The 18617-nt window shown below is 36.8% G+C and overlaps 1 protein-coding gene across 1 annotated transcript in view; it reads right to left on the bottom strand.

The window, feature by feature from the left end:
* The window catches only part of PTPRQ (protein tyrosine phosphatase receptor type Q), a 110814-nt gene that overhangs the window by 34906 nt on the left and 57291 nt on the right, over positions 1-18617 (bottom strand). The window contains exons 26-31 of the mRNA XM_049791983.1: positions 15693-16025; positions 8950-9071; positions 5038-5224; positions 2553-2797; positions 1850-1916; positions 1100-1258 (exon numbers count right to left, since the gene is read on the bottom strand). Of these exons, the coding sequence (XP_049647940.1) occupies positions 1100-1258; positions 1850-1916; positions 2553-2797; positions 5038-5224; positions 8950-9071; positions 15693-16025 (1113 nt within the window). The remainder of the gene's footprint in view (positions 1-1099; positions 1259-1849; positions 1917-2552; positions 2798-5037; positions 5225-8949; positions 9072-15692; positions 16026-18617) is intronic.

Raw genomic sequence — 18617 nt, 5'->3', positions numbered from 1 at the left:
TTGAACCCAAATTTCCCTATTAACCACACTATGTATATTTTGTTAACATGGAATAAGTCAACTGAATCACAAGTAGAAAATTTCAGGGGCAGTCTTGCATATGAGCTCTGCCTGTAGAGGATATCACTTGTGCAAGCCACTTGACTTTGAAACTGAGCATGGCTAGCAAAGCCAGTAAAAAGTGTTTACTCTAAAGACAATAAAGACTGTTTAATAAATGAAATTACTAGATTTCAATAAGTGGACAGTACCCAGTAGCTCAGGAGAAAAATCATCAAAATGTTGCTTAACATGGTATTTGTATATCCTTCAGTTCAAGAGAATCTTCACAGAAAAAGCTATGAAGTAATTGTAGGATTAGTGCTAAAATGCAAAATTCAGAAAAAGGTGAGAGACTTAATGTGAACTCACTTAGTGTGAATGCTTTACTTCTATACTTTGAAAGCAAGCAAACAAGGGAATTAAATACCTGGAATTTGTCCTGCTTAGGTAAAGTAAGCCTGACCATATGATGTCCTATCATGAAACTCCCACTCACATTGGTAGGCAATTACTCAGAAGAGCATCATGGCACTGTTCATATGAGTAAATATTCATCAGTCCATACAAGGGAATACACATTCTAACCCACAGTCTACAGAAGGGATTTATATAAATCCCTCTGCCCCCGTTATGAAATGGAAATATCAACTGCACATGACTGCATTCTTTTACAGGCAACACTAATAGCAACAGAAGAATAACCTTGCAAAAAAAAGTTTCAGTTTTATTTACCTTTCGCAAATGCCAAATGTATTTTTTTTTTTCAAGGAAATAGGAAATAAATATAAAGACAATAGGGCCAGAATAATATTGGTGACTTCAAACAGCATGCATGACTTCGTCCACATGTGTTCCCAAAATCCAGTACCCAGCCCACAGGTATTGTGAAAGGTACTTTGCCCTCAGTACTGTTGCCGCAGCTAAAGTGACTTTGTTAGCTGTTTTCTAACATGAAACTACTGAGACCCAAGAAAAGAAATAGAAAAGACAAACAGCCTGAAAATAAAGAAATAAAAAAACCTGAGAACGATTTTCAAGAGAACTTATAAAATTCTACCTCCGGCTTCCACAACAAGAACTTGTATCTTCTTGATAGGGCCATGATCATCACTGTAGTAACATATCGGCATTCTGATCGTAATTGTTGTAGCTGTGACGAGTAATGCCCCATTGGTATCATAAACTGGTGCTGGTTTCTTTTTAGGCCGTGGTGGTTCTGTTTTTAAACAAAGATATACAACAGAATTTTGTTTTAAAATGCTTTCACTACAAGTACTTTGTTCAGGCACATAGCTGTGTTATGCAAGACAAATCTTCGGTATATTTTTAGGGACAAGTTAATGTTGTACTTAATGCCTTAAGCCTCTAAAAGCTGTATTCTGATAAATGCCTCTGCATATCAGTTTTCAACTAAAGGAGAAAACAATAAAAAGGCTGGCTCTTAGTTTTTCAATGAATTTCTGTCAAGGACTGTATTTATTTCCACAACTGTGATACTGTGTACTTAGCCATACCTCTGTGATCCAAGCTGTTCGCTGATGGTAACTAAAATACTGAAGCTGGTTTGATTACTTCACCGAGTCTGCACATGTTTTACAGTATCATTCAGATAGGAATAGCAAATGACCAGTGATATGCAGTGAAATTGAGCACTGCAATTCAAGGCTATCAGTTATGTGTTCCTGTTCCTACATTATGTGGCCTCTAAATAATAGACAAAGGCACACAGCTGTGTACTCACAGGTAGAAGAGCAATTTCTTCAGCATTTATAGATATTTCAGCTAAAGGGTACTTTATGAGACATACCTTTGATATCCATGGTTATTTTCAATTGAATTTTTGGCCCCGCACCAGCACCATTAATTGCATACACCTTAAAAAAACAAACACTTTTTTTAATGAGTATTTGTACTAGCTTCACATTGGCCAAATCTGGATATATTTGAAGCAACAATGAATGCTGAAACACTCCTTTTGTCATTCACGCTTTGGTAGAACTTACTTCATATTTCTTTACAATCCTAAGTACAGTAACACTTCATCACTTGTAACGTAGCTCTTACAAAAAGGAGAAAACCAAGCCCACTTGAACAGTTATGCCACCTCCTCTTATGGGCTAGTCTCTGATTATTTGAAAGGACTTCACACGCATACTTCTAGCAAGCTCCCCTTGCAGAACTGGACCTTTCATCTGAGCCAAATAAGCAATGCAAGTAGTGGAATTAAGAGAGAGATTTAGTCTCGTACCTGTGACGATGTGCCACAGGCTGCTTTGCTGGCACATGAACTGGTGGTCCAGAGTACAAAGCTAACCGCCAGTGATGTGTCCTGCTCCCACTCACTCCACCCTCTTCATTGCTCCCCTCATTCCTCAGACTTGACTCTTCACACCCCAGCTAACATTCTCGGCATGAAAAACTAATTTTAAGCCAAGGTTTGTGTTCCCTATTCAGACTAATCTCTCACTCATATCAAAGAAAAAAATAAAAGAAAAAGCGTTGGTTCTTACGCTGACATTATAGGTATGTCCTCCTTTTAGTCCTTCTATCATGGCAGTAACTGACTGATCTGTTTTATCAATGACACTAAGGTTGTGGATCCGGATGGCAGCTGGGTCATCTTCATTGTAAACCATAGCTTGATACACCTGAATATTTCCATTTGGTTCAGATGGCGGCACAAATGTTACTTGGAATTTTGTTACTTCGTCTGGTATCTTCTGAAACGTTATGTTGTTAGGTGGGTCTTCAGGCACTGAAATAAATATTTCAATGATCTACTTAATCATTTACTACTATTACTATTAGAGTAAAACCTGAAAAATTAGAAATTATATTTTTGCACATCCGTGTTATTTCATTGGTATTTTCTGTTTTTATTAAAAACACCACAAATACTTATCCATATGTAAACATTTATAAAGACAATAAGAAGTTAAATATTTAGTGAAATCCTATTCTTAATGATAGCATTTAACGCTACAAATATTAAAAATAATGATTCGATAACCCTCAGTAGTCTCTGCTCAGAAAAGTTTCTTCTGATTTTCTACTCAGAAAGCCTGAAGGCATCATTATACCTTGAAATACATCCGGGTAAACAAATCCTTGCATGGATTGACAAGCAAGAAGCAAGTGTTAGTCTTGAGTATCCCTTTCTGAAAGCTCTCTGTCAACAGCAAGCTCCTGCCCAACATGTAAACAAACCACCACGCTCCTAAGAGTCTCTGCTTATCACAGCTAACACTCTTCTTCAGGAAAAAACTTTCCACTAGCTGATGCCCAGACACAAACACAACAAGCATTTTTCCCAAAGACAGTTTTTTGTCAAATGCTCATTCCAGTAGCTTATTCTCAAGACAGCAAAGGTATAAATAATTTTCCCAGTGTCCCTGTTTGAAAGAAAAGGCTGTAACATTCTTTCCGGGGAGCTAAATATTTATTGCTCTACCTGAGCAGACAAGTATGTAGCGTGACCTCTAAATAGTGAAATCAAGCAACTGAAGGTAAACACATTCCCTCAGCCAAGGATTTAGATGCAGTTGTCCTACCTTCCAGGTTTTTTACACCAGCCAACAAATGCTTACTCAGGCTTCTCTGGAGTAAGTCTGTGTAAACTTGTCCTAACTCAGCCATATGCTAGACCGTACAGACCAGATGAGACAAGATGAGATAGAAACAATAACTGTTCCTCTCTAAGATTACTGCACCTCCTGATGTGTCACATTTTACATAAGAGAAAGGGCTACCAGAAAATACAGCTCACAGGATAGACCCAGCTACCACTTAATTTAATCTTCATTCGTTTTACCACAGTCAAAGACCGTATCAGCCTCCAGGGATGTAAACAGGTCATGAAATTAAAAGGCATTAGATATATATCTATATATACACACCCCCATACCATACCATTAGGGGCATTGGATTTTCATACATGAAAGGAAAGATAAATGATAAATACAATCACTGTGTAGTATGTCTAAATCCGAAATTAACCTGACTATAAAGCTAAAAGAGCTGACCTGCATCTAACCTCACTAGGGATAAGGCAATTGTAGTTTATACACAGTTGATAATTAGTTTGAATGAAACAAAACTTCAATATCTTTTCAGAAAATATTTTTTGTTGTTTCATTTGTCTGTTTGTTCACATATCCTTAGTGAACAATTAAAAATAAACAAAGATAGTAGACTGAGCATAACAAGGAACTATGTATATAAAGCTAGGACTATATCTTCCTCATGTACATCTGTTTATATTTTCCTACGCAAATGCTAACTACTTTTCTGTACCGTAGCCTCTCGGTGTCATGAGGCCCTTACACAGTTCCTCACTCTAATCTCTCAGTTTTATTTCTCTGAGTAACTTAATAGCATCAGCAACGTTTGTCATCTTAGTATCTACCTCATTCTCCAGATTGTTTTGAATCTGTGGAACAGCTGACTCAAGCACAGATCCCTGTGGGCCTTCACTAGCAACCTCCTTCCACTGAGAATACACAGATCATCTCCTCAAGTCAGTACAGGAACCATTTAGAAATAGTAGGATTCGCTTCACTTAATTTTTATACGTTTAAGTTTTGCATCAAGACCAAGGATGTTGTAGAGAGTTTTCAATAGACTCTTAAGGGAAACAGGCACCTCCACAGAGGGCAGCCACCCCTTCCTAAACCAGGTATCATATATATACATGCTCATATAGATAGGACATCTCTTCATTGACTACAGAAGTAATCTCGATGGCTGTATTCCACACAGCTGTATTTTACATGAAGCAAGTTAAGATCTCTGCATTACTAAGGTAAACCTTAGTATTTATTACCACTATCAATTTTTCTGTCGACTGCCACCTTTTTAAATATTAAAGAAAAAGTATTGAGCACAAATCTGCATTAAAAGTGCACTATGTGTTCAAAACCCTTTTTTTTTTTTTTTAGGTCAGATGTAAGAAAAACTGCAAAGTTTGATCCATATAAAGTAGAGAAAAATACAAACCTGCTTCAAAAGTGGAGACAATTACTGGAGGACTAGCCTTGCCTTCAAGGAGTGCAGCATTAACGTCCCCCGTAAAGGCAATGATTACTACAGAATACCTTGTAAATGCTTTTAAATCAGAAATTTCTAAGACTTTACCCTCATTATTTGTCTTCAGAAATTGAGCTTTATAATTGTCATTATCTACCTGTAAAATAATAATAATAAAAAGAAATTATTATGAGACTTGAAACAGCCAAAATCAGGACATTATTATTTGAACACCTTATTTGACTTTTATCTTTCCATTTTTCTAACCATTTACAGAGAAGGGCTCACAAGAAATCTCTAGCTACCAAGACTAGAAAGTGGCACAGGGGAGTACGCTCCCATCTCACCCATGTGTTGCCTCCTTAGCACTTCACGTAGTATGGGACTAAGGAAATGGACCGTTTGCTTCGTGCTGTCTTCCACCAAGCAAACATGAACCAATTGGTAGACACTGGTCCAAGGAAGCTGTAGTGAATTGAAATGGGAATCAAACTAGGCAAAGATCCAGAAGATGAGCAGCTCTATAGAGCAGAAAATTGTTTGGAATACAAAAACAAAAAGAAAATTGGGCAGCAATATATAATGTTGATATGACTGCAGAAAGTGCAGTTCCTCTTGGGATATATTAATAGAAGCACTACTTGTAAGACAGTGGGGAGGAAGTAATTCTCTCACTAAAAAAGCTGGTAAGCAGAAATAATTGCGGTTCAGTCTAGAAAAGGGAGGATGGTTGAAGACAGTAATAACTTCAAAATATAAAAAAGGATGATACTAAATTGAAGATAATCCATTGTTTCTAGTTCATGAAAACATAAAGAGAAATTTTATGTGCAGCAAAAAAAGATTAGAATTAAAAATGACAAAACCTGCAATGGTATACCTAAATATGTAAATAAAACTATGACTATAAGTTCAGCTAAAAACTAGAACAATCTATTGAGGGGTGCTGAGCAACTTTCAGCACTGGACATTTTTAAGAACAGGATAATGAGTCATTTATGAGGAGGGCTTTAGGTACGCTTGTTTCTGCGTTAGAGCAGGATATGGACTGGATTACATCTCAGGATCCCTATCAACCCCACGTCTCAAATAATCTGTAGTTCTATAGAAAAATCTACAGTGTTGGGCTTTATATCCAATTAATCACTTATGTTAGCTTAAAAAAAGAGAAAAAGGAAAAAAATGAGAGCTTTTCTAGTGTTTGATCAAATATAATTTGCAAAATTCTTTTTATGTCTATTCCTGCTACTTCAGTTAATGATGTTTTCATTATTGTTTCTTCAGTGTGTAATTTGAAAAGAGGATTAGGTAGCTGTACAGTAGTTTTCCCACTGGATGAAATCTGTATTAAATGCAGCTGCTAAAACATTAGAATAGTTCAAGCATACCTTTTATTTGACAGATATGCATCTATCCCCACTGAGAATTAACCTGAACTAAACTTTCTGATGGACTAAACAGACATTCATTTCCTGGGATGGTCATCAAGAGCTGAAACAGTTTTTCCTATCTGGCTATCAAAAATCTGGCATATAAATATTTATACAAGAGCTAAAATACAATCACAGCACTACATCCTTAAATGTATTTCTATTCTTCCTTAAGTTTAATGGTTCAGTTCCATCTTCCTTACTCATTGTCAGTAATACGTTATTCAGGACTACTAACTATAGTAGGCAGCAAGACAAACTAAAATATGACTTGAAGGAGTAATAATGAGGGAGTACTTCTCAGTTTTTTCTGATCTGTAAAACTGAAAGGAACATCCTAGCAATTTAAACAGAACCCATTCACTAATGAAAACTAATTAATATCTTTTAAGAGTAAAGATGTCACAGAGTAGAAATCTGAAATTGTTTGGTTCTGCGAGCCTATTTTTGTAAATCCTTAAAAATACTCAGTTGAGAATTAAAATGAGTAAATTTATACATACAGGAAGTTTGTGGAATTTGGAGTCTTCATAAAAAATTTCCCACTGGGACAATAAAATATATACTCAAATTTTCACTGAAAAAGATTGTGACAGCTTTATTGGCCTTTAAGAAGGAATAGATTTGTCTACTAAGATGATTATCTATAGAACTGGCACCTGTAGTCACTGATCATTAGACAGACAACATCTAATTACAAGGAATCCCTAAATATAAAGCTAGATATCTGAAATATATTTGAAAGAAACCCACCACTTTGTAAAAACACCACCAAAGCCCTCCAAACTGAACATTTAAAACAGGTTTTTAAGTTCCTTCCGAATGCTGGCAGGCTCACATGAAACATTCCATACTTCATCTTACTTTAGGAATTTTGCTGTAACTTATATTGATTAGGTATTTATAACATTTTCATAGTGTAGAATCAGATGACATCCTGTTTATAATTTAGGAAATATCAGACAGAGGAGAAATCATTTAAATACAAATTGATTAAATATTACACACACAAAAATCAAGTTTTGAAAATTGAATTTGGAAGTTTTATCAAAAGCATGAAAGTATTTTTTTCTGTTGATGTACTATAATGCTGTTTAGTCAAAAGTGACAGGAACTTTTCACAAGGAAAAAGTCTTCTCTAACTTCAGCAAAGGAGAAATAAAAATTGTTATCTAGTTTCTAGGGACCTACCCAACAGGCCAAGGAACCATTCCTTCTCTGTTAGCATTCCCCTTGTTATTGTACATTCTTCATCCTGTCATACTACTGCTGTGGTAAGTGTGTTCAGAACTGAACAGATTGCAGTCTACATATTGAACAATGAAGTTAGAAGAAAAGAAAATAGCAGGACTACACATTACTCTCTTGTGACTTTACTGAGGAGCTTAAAAATATTTGGTACTTTTTTACTGATCTCTTAGAAATTTTGACTGCACAAAAATCTCAGCATTAATGTTTTAGCATACCTGTAAATCTTATGAACAACTCAGAAACATTGAAAATATACACATAATAGTCTTACTTTCTTCTCAGAAAACTGAAAGAACTTTCTATTTAAAGCCTTTAAATAGTTTGAAGTAGTCTTTAACTTTTTGCCCTATTTATCTAACACACTGATTCAGGATTTTTGAAGCTGCAAACAGCAAGTTTTCCTGGGTAAACTACTTCCCATTTTCACTGATAGCCCTGCCTGTATAATTTCTGGAAGAACAGGGAGCCTATACCTTACATAAAACTACTCATGTGCTCAAACTTAGAAAGTTTCATATCTTGCCACAGGGCAGGAAATGAGGTTTATTAATGGTTGGTTTAAGGAGTATTGTAAGGGGAGTAGGGGATGAAAAGAGAAAGGCCACTAGAGCTTTTCTCTTATGTCAGCTTTTTTTTTGCTTATAAAGATCAAGGAGAAAGAAGTGTTATTACTGTGCTACCAAAATACAGCTAATCTGACGGACAGAGCACCAAGTGGAAAGTGGGAAACCTAGTTTGATTTTAAAGTTCGCCCTCCGATGCGGTGTAACTTTGTACAAGTCAATTCCTTTTGCTAGGCTTTCCACTTGGCTTTGTAAAATCATGACAATGAGCTTTTCCTTCCTTTGAAGAAAAAAAAAATAAATCATTATTAATTTTACTGGTAAACAGCACCAGTATTGTTAGAAAGAGGTACACCTCCGCAAAGCTCAGCTACTGTTTTCTTGTATACATTTACAGCTGCACCTTTTTTTCTCCAAGGCCTCTTATTAGCACACATTTTTTAATATCACATAATTATCTCCCATTAAGAAATTTATACATGTACAATCAATTCTTAAGTGGACTTTATGTGGAAATAGACACAGTCATATTGTTTTTCAATCCAGTTTGTGTCTGTCCTATAATTTCTATAAGAACATCTGTATTTATATCACCAAACATCTGTATAACTACCAACAATAAACCAGAGTTGCCTTACCGAGGTAATGTCTATGAGGTAGCATGTTGGTCCAGTGATGACGACAGGTTCACTCCAGCTGATATTAATACTGTGAGGAGATGTAGCTAAAACAGTCACATTTTCTGGAGGAGAATCTGGAGCTGTAGAAAAAGATATGTGTGTGAATCAAGGCCAAAGAAGTTCACAACAAATAACCCAGTAATTTTAGTGGCCAGTGGAGATTATTTTTCAATTTGAAAATAAAACTTTTTCACACATTTACCGTTATACACTGCTTAAATAATTATAACATTTTTTCTTTCTCATATATAAAGCATACAATGTGATTTAGAAACACATCTTTCATTGCAATTACTACAAGTTTTCTACAGTCTGAACTGCCTACAACTTCATCTTAAATTGAAAATATAGGGGTTTTTAATTACAAGTTATTTATATTTATTTTGCATGACCCAAGCAAAATATATATAACTATTCAGACAAATAGACAAGCATAATATATTTCTTTATGTCAAACAAATCATTCAAAGAACAAGAAATTGTGAAAACACAAGTTCTTCTGCATGCTAGAAAAAATTTCCAGAAATGTTGGAAAGTAATAGTATGAATAATTTTATACAGAAAAAAAATATTTTCTAGGTTTCATTTCAACTTATTCTTAACATGTTGAGAAACTCTGGAAAACATGCACAAAAAAGTAATGGGAATTGTAAGTGGGCAAGAATGTTCACATTAAGAAATGGGATTTTCCTAAAATTGCCTTTTGTCAAGGTGATATGTGAATTTACCTAGTTATTTCTTATTCATGAATAAGAAATTAATGAAATCATAACAACAGCACGGCAGTTCTTAGTAAGTGGTATTACTTTTTCATAATGACCGTGGTAAATTTCAGGAAAATAAAATTTGGAATAGAAGTGACAACAGATTTGTAGATAAGGCCAGAACTTGGCTCCATGGTGCCTTTTTGGGGGAGTCTACTACTACAAAAAAAAGACAACCATGGTGATATGTATCAATGAACAGCCTGTTACAGAAGCAACAACAGATTTGTACATATTTCCAGGACTTTTTTTTTGTGCCTTTTTTTTTAATCTACCAGAAAAAAAAAAAAATACAGCTATGCTTAACACATATCTGTGAACAGTCTGTTATAAAAAATGATAAATGTAATCATATTTATCCAAATCAGAACATGCAGTCTAGTTTCTCAAACATGATTAATGCATGAATATGTATTTTTTTCACCATTAATCATTAGGTAAGAGGGCTTAATGAGGAAAATTGGAGAGTACACAAGGCTACTTAGTTTTTTAAGTAGAAAACAGGTTAGGAAAAGGAAAAATAGCATGGAAGGAAGTATATGTAGCTATTGAAATTATGTGTGAAAAATTAAGGAAGCGAAATCATAAAATTTTGCACTGTGAAGGTGAAAATTTTCCACCATTGTTGCAGAATAAAACAGGAAGATTTGGGAGTTGATAAAGTGCTATAAGGAGTTTAGGGTGTTGGATATAGGAGGTAGATTGCTGGGATTAGCAGGAATATATTAGACCTTGTAGACAGGATCAAATTCAGCCATTGGAAGCAGTCCCCAAAAATACTGAATAGCATGGAACAACTGAATGAAGAGTGTAACTGAATGAACTATGAAAACACATGAGGGAGGGGTGGTGAAAGAGGAGACTGCTCAGAGAAGGCTGGCTGTCGAGTGGGGAGCTAGAACAGATAACACAAAAAAGAAGGGCAAGCATGTTCCCTAAAAACTAGAATTAGCACAAATTAAGCTTACTTTGCAGGTAATGTCTGTCAGATTTGTTGCTCAGACAGTGTCTTTTAGTGTAAACAATGCTTTCAGTAACTATGGCAGTGGTATTACCTTTATAGCCAGCTGAAATTTCTGAAAAATGGTATAAAATGATATATATAGCTTCACGAGCCTTAGTTTGCAAATCAACCAAGTTTCCAAAGACAATTTTCCATTACTTTTTTATAGCATTAATGGAGCGTTTAATCTTTCAGTATTTTTTTGCAGAAGCCACTTTAGGTTTATGCATTAGACAATGATGGTGTGAAATAATTTTGAAGCATAATCTAATCTACAAATTATCCAACCTGAAGTTATTTATATGGATAATTCCCACATGCAGTTTATATTTGGTAGATTTTTACATCTTTGCAAGAAAATTATAATTGAGTATGCTGTATTTAAGATACTTATCTAAAATACATCTAAGCGTTAATACCGGGTTTATTTTCATCATGAAAAGTACAATATTGGTCATTAACTGAATGACACTGAAATATAGGAATATTTTCTGAAATAACCTGTATAATTAGAAAGAAAACCAGAAAATGAAATGTGTCTAATGTGTCTCATGTCTACAGAAAACATCTTTTTAAAAACTGTGTTTGCTTCAGTGGGTAACTGCCACGTTCTGATTTAGGTTTGTTTGTGAAATGAACCTAGTCAATACGAGGCCATGATATCACTATACCCTTTCTCTTATAAATCACAGCAATTTACTCAGTAGAAATGACCTAGTCTTATTCTCTCATTCCCCCATAATCCAATCACTTCCTCTCATAAGCACTTTTCTCCTGGTTTTCACAATAATGCATTTTCTGTAACTAATAACCATCATTTCCTGATTATCATGCTTCTATCCTTGCACAGGAATGTGGGTCTTATGGAGGTCAGGGTCATCTTTCCCATCCATCTGTGTCCTGATGCTCAGGCAGCAGTTAAGTGAAGCTTGAAGATAAGTCTGGATAGCCCATCATTTAGCATAACCCTCAAAAATAAGACTGAATACTCCAGTTTTCTAACAGAAATTCACGCTTGCCAGTTTGGTTAAGACTTTTTCTGTTTCCCAACAAAAATTAAGCGTGAGGTTCAGTTATATTCATTTTATAATCACCTAGGTAGCTTTTACCTATATTTAAACATTTATATCTTATATTAGGCCATATTTACTTTCCAGTGTTTAGTTCTGAGACAATGAAAGGAACAAAGAAGAACAAGTTGTCTCAGGCAAAACCAGCCAGAAGAAAGGGCATACAACAGGAGATAAAAATCTCTTGCTTTTCACCACACAGAAACATTTCTTTAAGTATACCAAGCAACTGAGTATCAGCAGGGATTGAGAAAGAAGGTGCTGAAAAGAGAAGCATAAACCTCTGCCCCATGCATCTATGTCCTAGCCTTCATGGGACATTTGAACATCTGGGGTTTTCCTTTGTATCTCAGTATATCCTGGCATTAGGAGACTTGGCAGTTTACCAAAAAGCACTGCATTGTGTAACTGTACGAGATCCAAACTGAGGTCACTGATCTCACTGCCATTCATTTTCCACCTAACACTGACCCTCCAAAATGGTGTTTCTCTTAGAAAGCACAGGTTTGGCCAATGCTATTTGCCTTATAAATGTAAAAATGAAATTCGAGGTAAGTGCAGGTGTGAGGGAACAAAGTTTCCCTAGCTATGGAAAACATTTCTTGCCCTTTCCCTTACTGTGATGCAACACTGTGATCTTCTGTACTGGTAACTATATAAATCTAGGTTATGTTGAAAATATTTCATCTTGCAGAGTCGATTTGGCTCTTGGGTAATCCATCAGCTAAGTAATAACAGTGCCATCAAACTACTTTATGAGACAGTAAGACAATTCCTGGGAGGATAATCTGCAAGACAGAAGACTGAATTGTTTATCTGTGTGATGTGAGAATTGGACTGTACTGAACAACCTGTAACATTTTCCATGGAGTAACACTATAACCACCTTCCGTACAGAACACAGCCATTATTTTTTTGTTTGAAACTTGCAAACGAGTTAAAGAATCTTAAAAAGATTTTCTGTAGCCTTAGATTTACCTTCATAATGAACAACTGAAATAAACAGCTAAGATCCTCACCTTAGTCACTGAATATTCAGAATTACTAGGCTTTTCTGCTTTAGCACAACAGTCAAATCCTCAGCACTTGTAAAGAGTATTTAGGGTTTCTGTTATGTAATTTTTTGCTGTTACTGAAGTTTCATCTCTTTATATTCTGGGAAATGAGTCTAACAGTTTTCAGCTTAAAAGCTGTAACTTCCTGAATATGAGTATAATAAATTTCTTTAGGCTTGGGAGAAACACAAACTTCCGAGAACCCAATTATTTCTGAAGAAAAGTCATTTTACTATTGTTTCACAACCAAGGTAATGTTCCCTTTGGCAGAAGCAATGTCTTACAGAGGCATTTCTTGAAAATCAGAAACAGTGGCTAACTTCTGCCCTCAAATCTGCAAACACAACTCCCATTGATTTTATGGGCTAAGTACTCAGGGTATTTTACATAGCAGCTAAGCACCCTTAAGCCCTAACAGACCATGTATATTGGCTGTGTACCAGCAGGCTAATCCAGAGGATGCTTGGCCCTGTCCACGAGGGAGAGGAGAGGGGGATCGACACCTGTTCTCTGGATACACTCCGCAAGGCTGCCCAGAGCGCCGGGTCAGTTTTTTTGTGCATCCTGAATTTCTCTTCCCTCCTACAGGCAGTACCCTTTGCAAAAGAAAAAAAAAAAAGGAACTGATGGGTTTTAGTCTGTTTAACAATATTTCTAAAGACTAGTCTTTGGAAAGTATGAGGTCAGGTAGCAGGAGACCTGCCCTTGCTAAAGATCAACCGCTGCTCAGGGAGGCTCCCGGCGCTGCCGAAGCACACCGGAGCTGCCAGCTGGCTACCCAGCCTGACATGCCACCTTCCTCTTTTCTTCCTCCTCAGCTGATTGCCATTACCCCAGGAAAAAGACCAGCACGCAGCCATGGTATCTGGAGTAGTGCCCATGCTTCCTTGACTCCCCGGCGGCGCGTTCTATAAGCAGCTCATCTCCTGACGTGTCACTGATTTAGCTCACAGGAAATTTGTTGCTGCCCACTTCCTTCACCACAGACACAGGCCAGCAGCCGCAGATACTTGGGCTGGAAGAACCGGTGGAACTTTTTAAACTTCTACCCCACCACCGTTTGTTAAACTAGCTAATAGAGCACGCAGAGGACCTATTGCTGAGAAGAACACTGTATTGGTGTGGAAAGGGTTTGTGCAGTCTAATCAGATTTTTATACTTTTAACTACCGTCTCCTCAGTGTGACTGATGGGAAACTAGTTCTTTCTTAAAGCAAATTATCACTGTCCAGAGAGGAAATCATAAAGGGGATCCTAACTTTATGTAATTACATGTGTTTTCATTATCTGCCTGTCTGTCCAGTTTAAATATCTAACTTTCCTAAACTCAGCAACAATTTTTTGAAGAGAAGTATTTGCGTATGTCAGCAGCTGAGATCTATCCATCTAACAGTAAGAGATCAGCCCAGAGCTGCTAGCTCAAGAGTTGCACTACTTCTGTTAGCTATTTTCTGCTCCATCTGGGGTTAAACGTTTGGGCTTTTGGTTGTGGGGTTTCTTTCACTTTTATTTAAAATATTCCATTGATTTGCAGGCATAGCATCCCCACAAGAACGACTGGACAAAGAAAGTAAGTGCACATTAGAGTGACTCTGCAGCTGATTCCAGTACTTCTCAATCCAAAGGATTGCTCCTGTGCTTTATGTGAAAAATGGGCTGTTGTGATTTCACTATCACGGTTTCCAAATCTCTTTGCCCCTTGGGCCTTAGAATTTCTCTATTGCAATTTCTCATCTGCAAATGAAGACCACAATATTTCCTTATCTAGGAGAAAAACTGTGAGGTATTTAAGGACAGATGGATGTATTGCTGTACAGAGAGCGCACAGATACCAGGAGAAGCATTATAGAAAAGCCTCCTGAATTCATATCACGTGATTGTAAAAACATGGATGGAACAAAATAAGTATGTGGACTATTGAACAGTCCTTGGTACACAGCTGTTTAAGTCCTTCGTATCTCTATTATGATTACTTTGGAAGGGGAAAGGAGTGAAAGAGCTGTGATTTAGGCAGGCCACTCATTGTGGTTCTCAATTATTTTACACAGGCCAGAGGCCGGACCTCAGATGTGCTCTGACCTAGCCTGGCTGCAGACTGGGAGGGAAGGTCATATGTCCCCATGACAACTGCCTAAATAATTTATGTTTCACATCCCCTTCTCTCAAATATCTTGTGATGACTTATCTGTTACAACTAACTCTTCTCTCACCTGGAAACCGAAATCCTCAGCTGAGACATGACAGTTCTATGTGTCATGGCAGTCCTGCAGGTGTTACATGGCTACTCTGATTTGTAATCTCTTTAGGGGGATATGCTATTAGAAAGAAATCTTAATTCCTCTGAAACTATTGCTTAAATTCTATTGCCAGGAACATACAACAGAATTTCAGGAAACTGTTACGACGTTAGTGAACAGACTTTTAGTCAAGGAATTAAAAAAAGACTACTTTTCATTGACACACCCCACATATGAAAATATATTGAAAATGGCATATCAACCCAAAATAGTCAAAATTCAGATTTATCAATTCTAGACATGGAGTAGGGACAAGAAATGAAATTGCTGTTGGGTAAGCAGTAACTAGAGTAGAGCATACAAGAGGCATTAAAATCTGATGCAGTGTCAAGTATGCATACATACCACACAATTTATATCATGATATTTCGTATGTGAAGAGTTGCAATAGACACTTAATAACTTTACCAATATTGTAGGTCTATGAAGAAATAACTTCTACCAAGTGTGGCTTATTCAGGTGAACATCACACTGTTATAGCATTATGACACGTGGCAGACATCTTTACTTACAGCCAGGAAGTGTTTGCGTAGAAATCCAAGGTGAAGAACTGCCATAACCAACGTTCGTACTGGCAGCAACTGCAAATCTGTACCATCTGTATTTTTTCAGTCCATACACTGTCTCTTCTATCCAGTCATCCACTACATTTTCATATAAATATTGATGCATCTCATATTCAATACATTCCTTAGATTCCCAGTCACTGCAGCGGATGGACTGTAGCTGTGTCGTAATCTTGTAGTTTTGAAAGTAGCCAAGGATAGATTTCGGTGATCTCCAATTCAGGGTCACACTTGTTGATTGCACATTGGAAAAAACAATATCCCTGGGAGCACTAGGAACTACAAATTAAAACACTTTTAAGATATCTTCATTTGAATGAAGAGTGATTGCAACTATAACCCTTTTATCCACTGTTGAAAAAATATCTTAATAAGCATGTCTAAAGACCAAGATTCAATTTCATATGGTTAATAAGGAGTAATTCCACTGGTGTAAATCACAGTGTACATATATAGGTGGCATACATTTACTGTAGCTTTTGAAAGAAAGAAAACTGCTTTTAGGTGTGGCAGGGGCAGCTTTGAGAGGTGTGACATTGCTGTTGCTACATTTGGGGCTATGTCTCAACTGAGGGAGGGAATATCAAGCAAAGTTATTTTTGGCCTACCCATAGCATCTTTTACTGCTGTTGCTAACTGGGATTCCTCACCTCTCACTTAGAAAGACTTATTTGTCTCCCTCTCTCTTGGTAACATATGAAATCCTCAAGCAACGCCTCAAGGTTTTATAAATGTCCTGTTTCACCTTCTGAATGGAAAGTATCAATGCATGCAAACAACAAATTAAATTAACAGGAAAAGCTAAATAATATGGCAATACAAAGCAAAAAAAGAAACTTCCTATAAACTTTCCTCCAATGTATTTATATACATAAGTATACGTGGGTATACACAGGTTATATTCACGTGCATGGAGACCAAAGTAGTGAATGTATGTACATACATACACATACACATATGCACACACATTTATCCATATCTATATTAAGCCAACAGTGTACTCCCAGCTCTCGCAGACTGGATGCAACATATGGTTTTGTGCTATATCACATAGTCATACAGTAAGCTAATATTATCTCTAAGACTCTGTAAGATAATACTAATACTCTCTGTGGCAAAAATTGTGCAGAGAAATCAGCTCGGAAATCATTTTGTGCACTTAGCTTTAAAGAGTGCTTTAGAGTCTTTGGGGTAAGAAGTATCACTGGTAAAAGAAAAACACGATACATCCTCAAAATGAAACTGAAGAAGCCCCAAGGCTTACATAAAGAATAAAAGGATCCCAGACCAACGTTACTGGGGAAGAAAGGGAAAAACCCTCCATTTTTTTTCAGCCTTGTGGGAATATCTGATCTCTGCTTTCATCTGCAACAATTGTTTTTAGAAATCATCAAAATATAACAAGCTGAAGCTTCACCACTGAATATGAATATTTAACAAGAAATGTAAATTCTGAGTCAAACCAAGTCGTGATGATGAAAATGCTGAGAAATTCAAATCCCTTCAAATAATCCCAAAGCAGGTGGAGCCTTCAGGAGAGGAGCCGAGGCCCAGGAACCGCGGGCACTTCCCTGCCCTTCCACTCAGCTCTCTCGCGTGCGTACACAACATCGCAGCATGCAACAGCCCCGTGTGCTCCCACCCTGCTGCACACCAAACAGAAACAAAACCAGAACAAACTGCCTAAGAAAAAAATTGTTGCTGGAGACAACTTTCATCACCATACTCCATGCTGTCAAAACTGAAGCTGTTTTGCTCTGTTGTTATTAGCATGAAAAGAAGTACAGGAAGTAGTAAATAAAAACAAAACAGGCAGTAACATTCTTGCTTGATCACCGTTTTGGAGATGTAATATTCAGTTTGTCCACTTTCAAAAAAATAAACGCTGCAATATTTTCATAATAGCTCTATAAACTGTATTTGGTACTAGTGTAAATTACAAGAAAGGGCTTAGTTTGACCATTAGTTAATAGAAAGTAAAGGCAGAGAAGTGTTCAATGGTTACTATAAAAAAAATCCTCTACTCTATTGTAATATAAGCTATTAATATCTAAGATACCACAACGAATATGAATCTTACACACTCAATTATGACAATGATAAAATGTGGGATAGAATGGATAAAACTGTTTGAGTGAAAAAAAAAGTTACCACCCAGTCCCACTCTGAACTTGAATTAAGTATTTCTAAGACTCAATACTACATATGCCAGAAATTAAAAAATTAAGAGTCAGCAATTCCAAAGACATATGGACAGATAAAAATTAAAAGAATTTAAGGAAATTAAACTCTCCTCCTTCTCACTCAGAGGGAACTACTCTTTTTTTTTATAAGGAATATGACCTCACCTTCCCAGGCACAAGGCTCCAGGAACTCTTGCTACGATAGCAGCCAGCATCGGCAGGTTTGGAATAAAAGTGTGAAAGTATGCAACGTGGAGATGGAAACAACCGGCTCTAATGCCTCTTAGTCTACCATTACTAACTTCCATCTGCTGAAAACTGATTATTGGACTATACTCCAGTTTAAATGAAAGACTGGATCAAATACTGAAACAGGGGCTTGGAATAAAGTAGATAGTAAGTGGTTGCTTGCTGGGTGCCAAGAGGAAGGTGGGAATATATACCTTCACTTGCTCAAATGTGCAGCCGGTAGAGCCATGGCTGGCACAACCGCAGTCCCCGCACCTAAACCGAGGCAGGTTAAAGAGGCTGGTCACAGGCAGAAGAGCAGTGCCCATGTTCTAGCCAGCACGGTGGGCTTTCCTTCTCAAGGAGAGTACCCTGTTCCCCCAGTTTCAACATGGATGATGACATCAAAAAGAATTGAGAGCTAGCAATGCTGCAGTAAAGATGGAAAAGACTCTTGGCA

Source organism: Accipiter gentilis, chromosome 34, assembly GCF_929443795.1.
Source record: "Accipiter gentilis chromosome 34, bAccGen1.1, whole genome shotgun sequence".
NCBI classification, from domain to species: domain Eukaryota; kingdom Metazoa; phylum Chordata; class Aves; order Accipitriformes; family Accipitridae; genus Astur; species Astur gentilis.
This window is presented reverse-complemented; position numbering and strand designations above follow the sequence as displayed.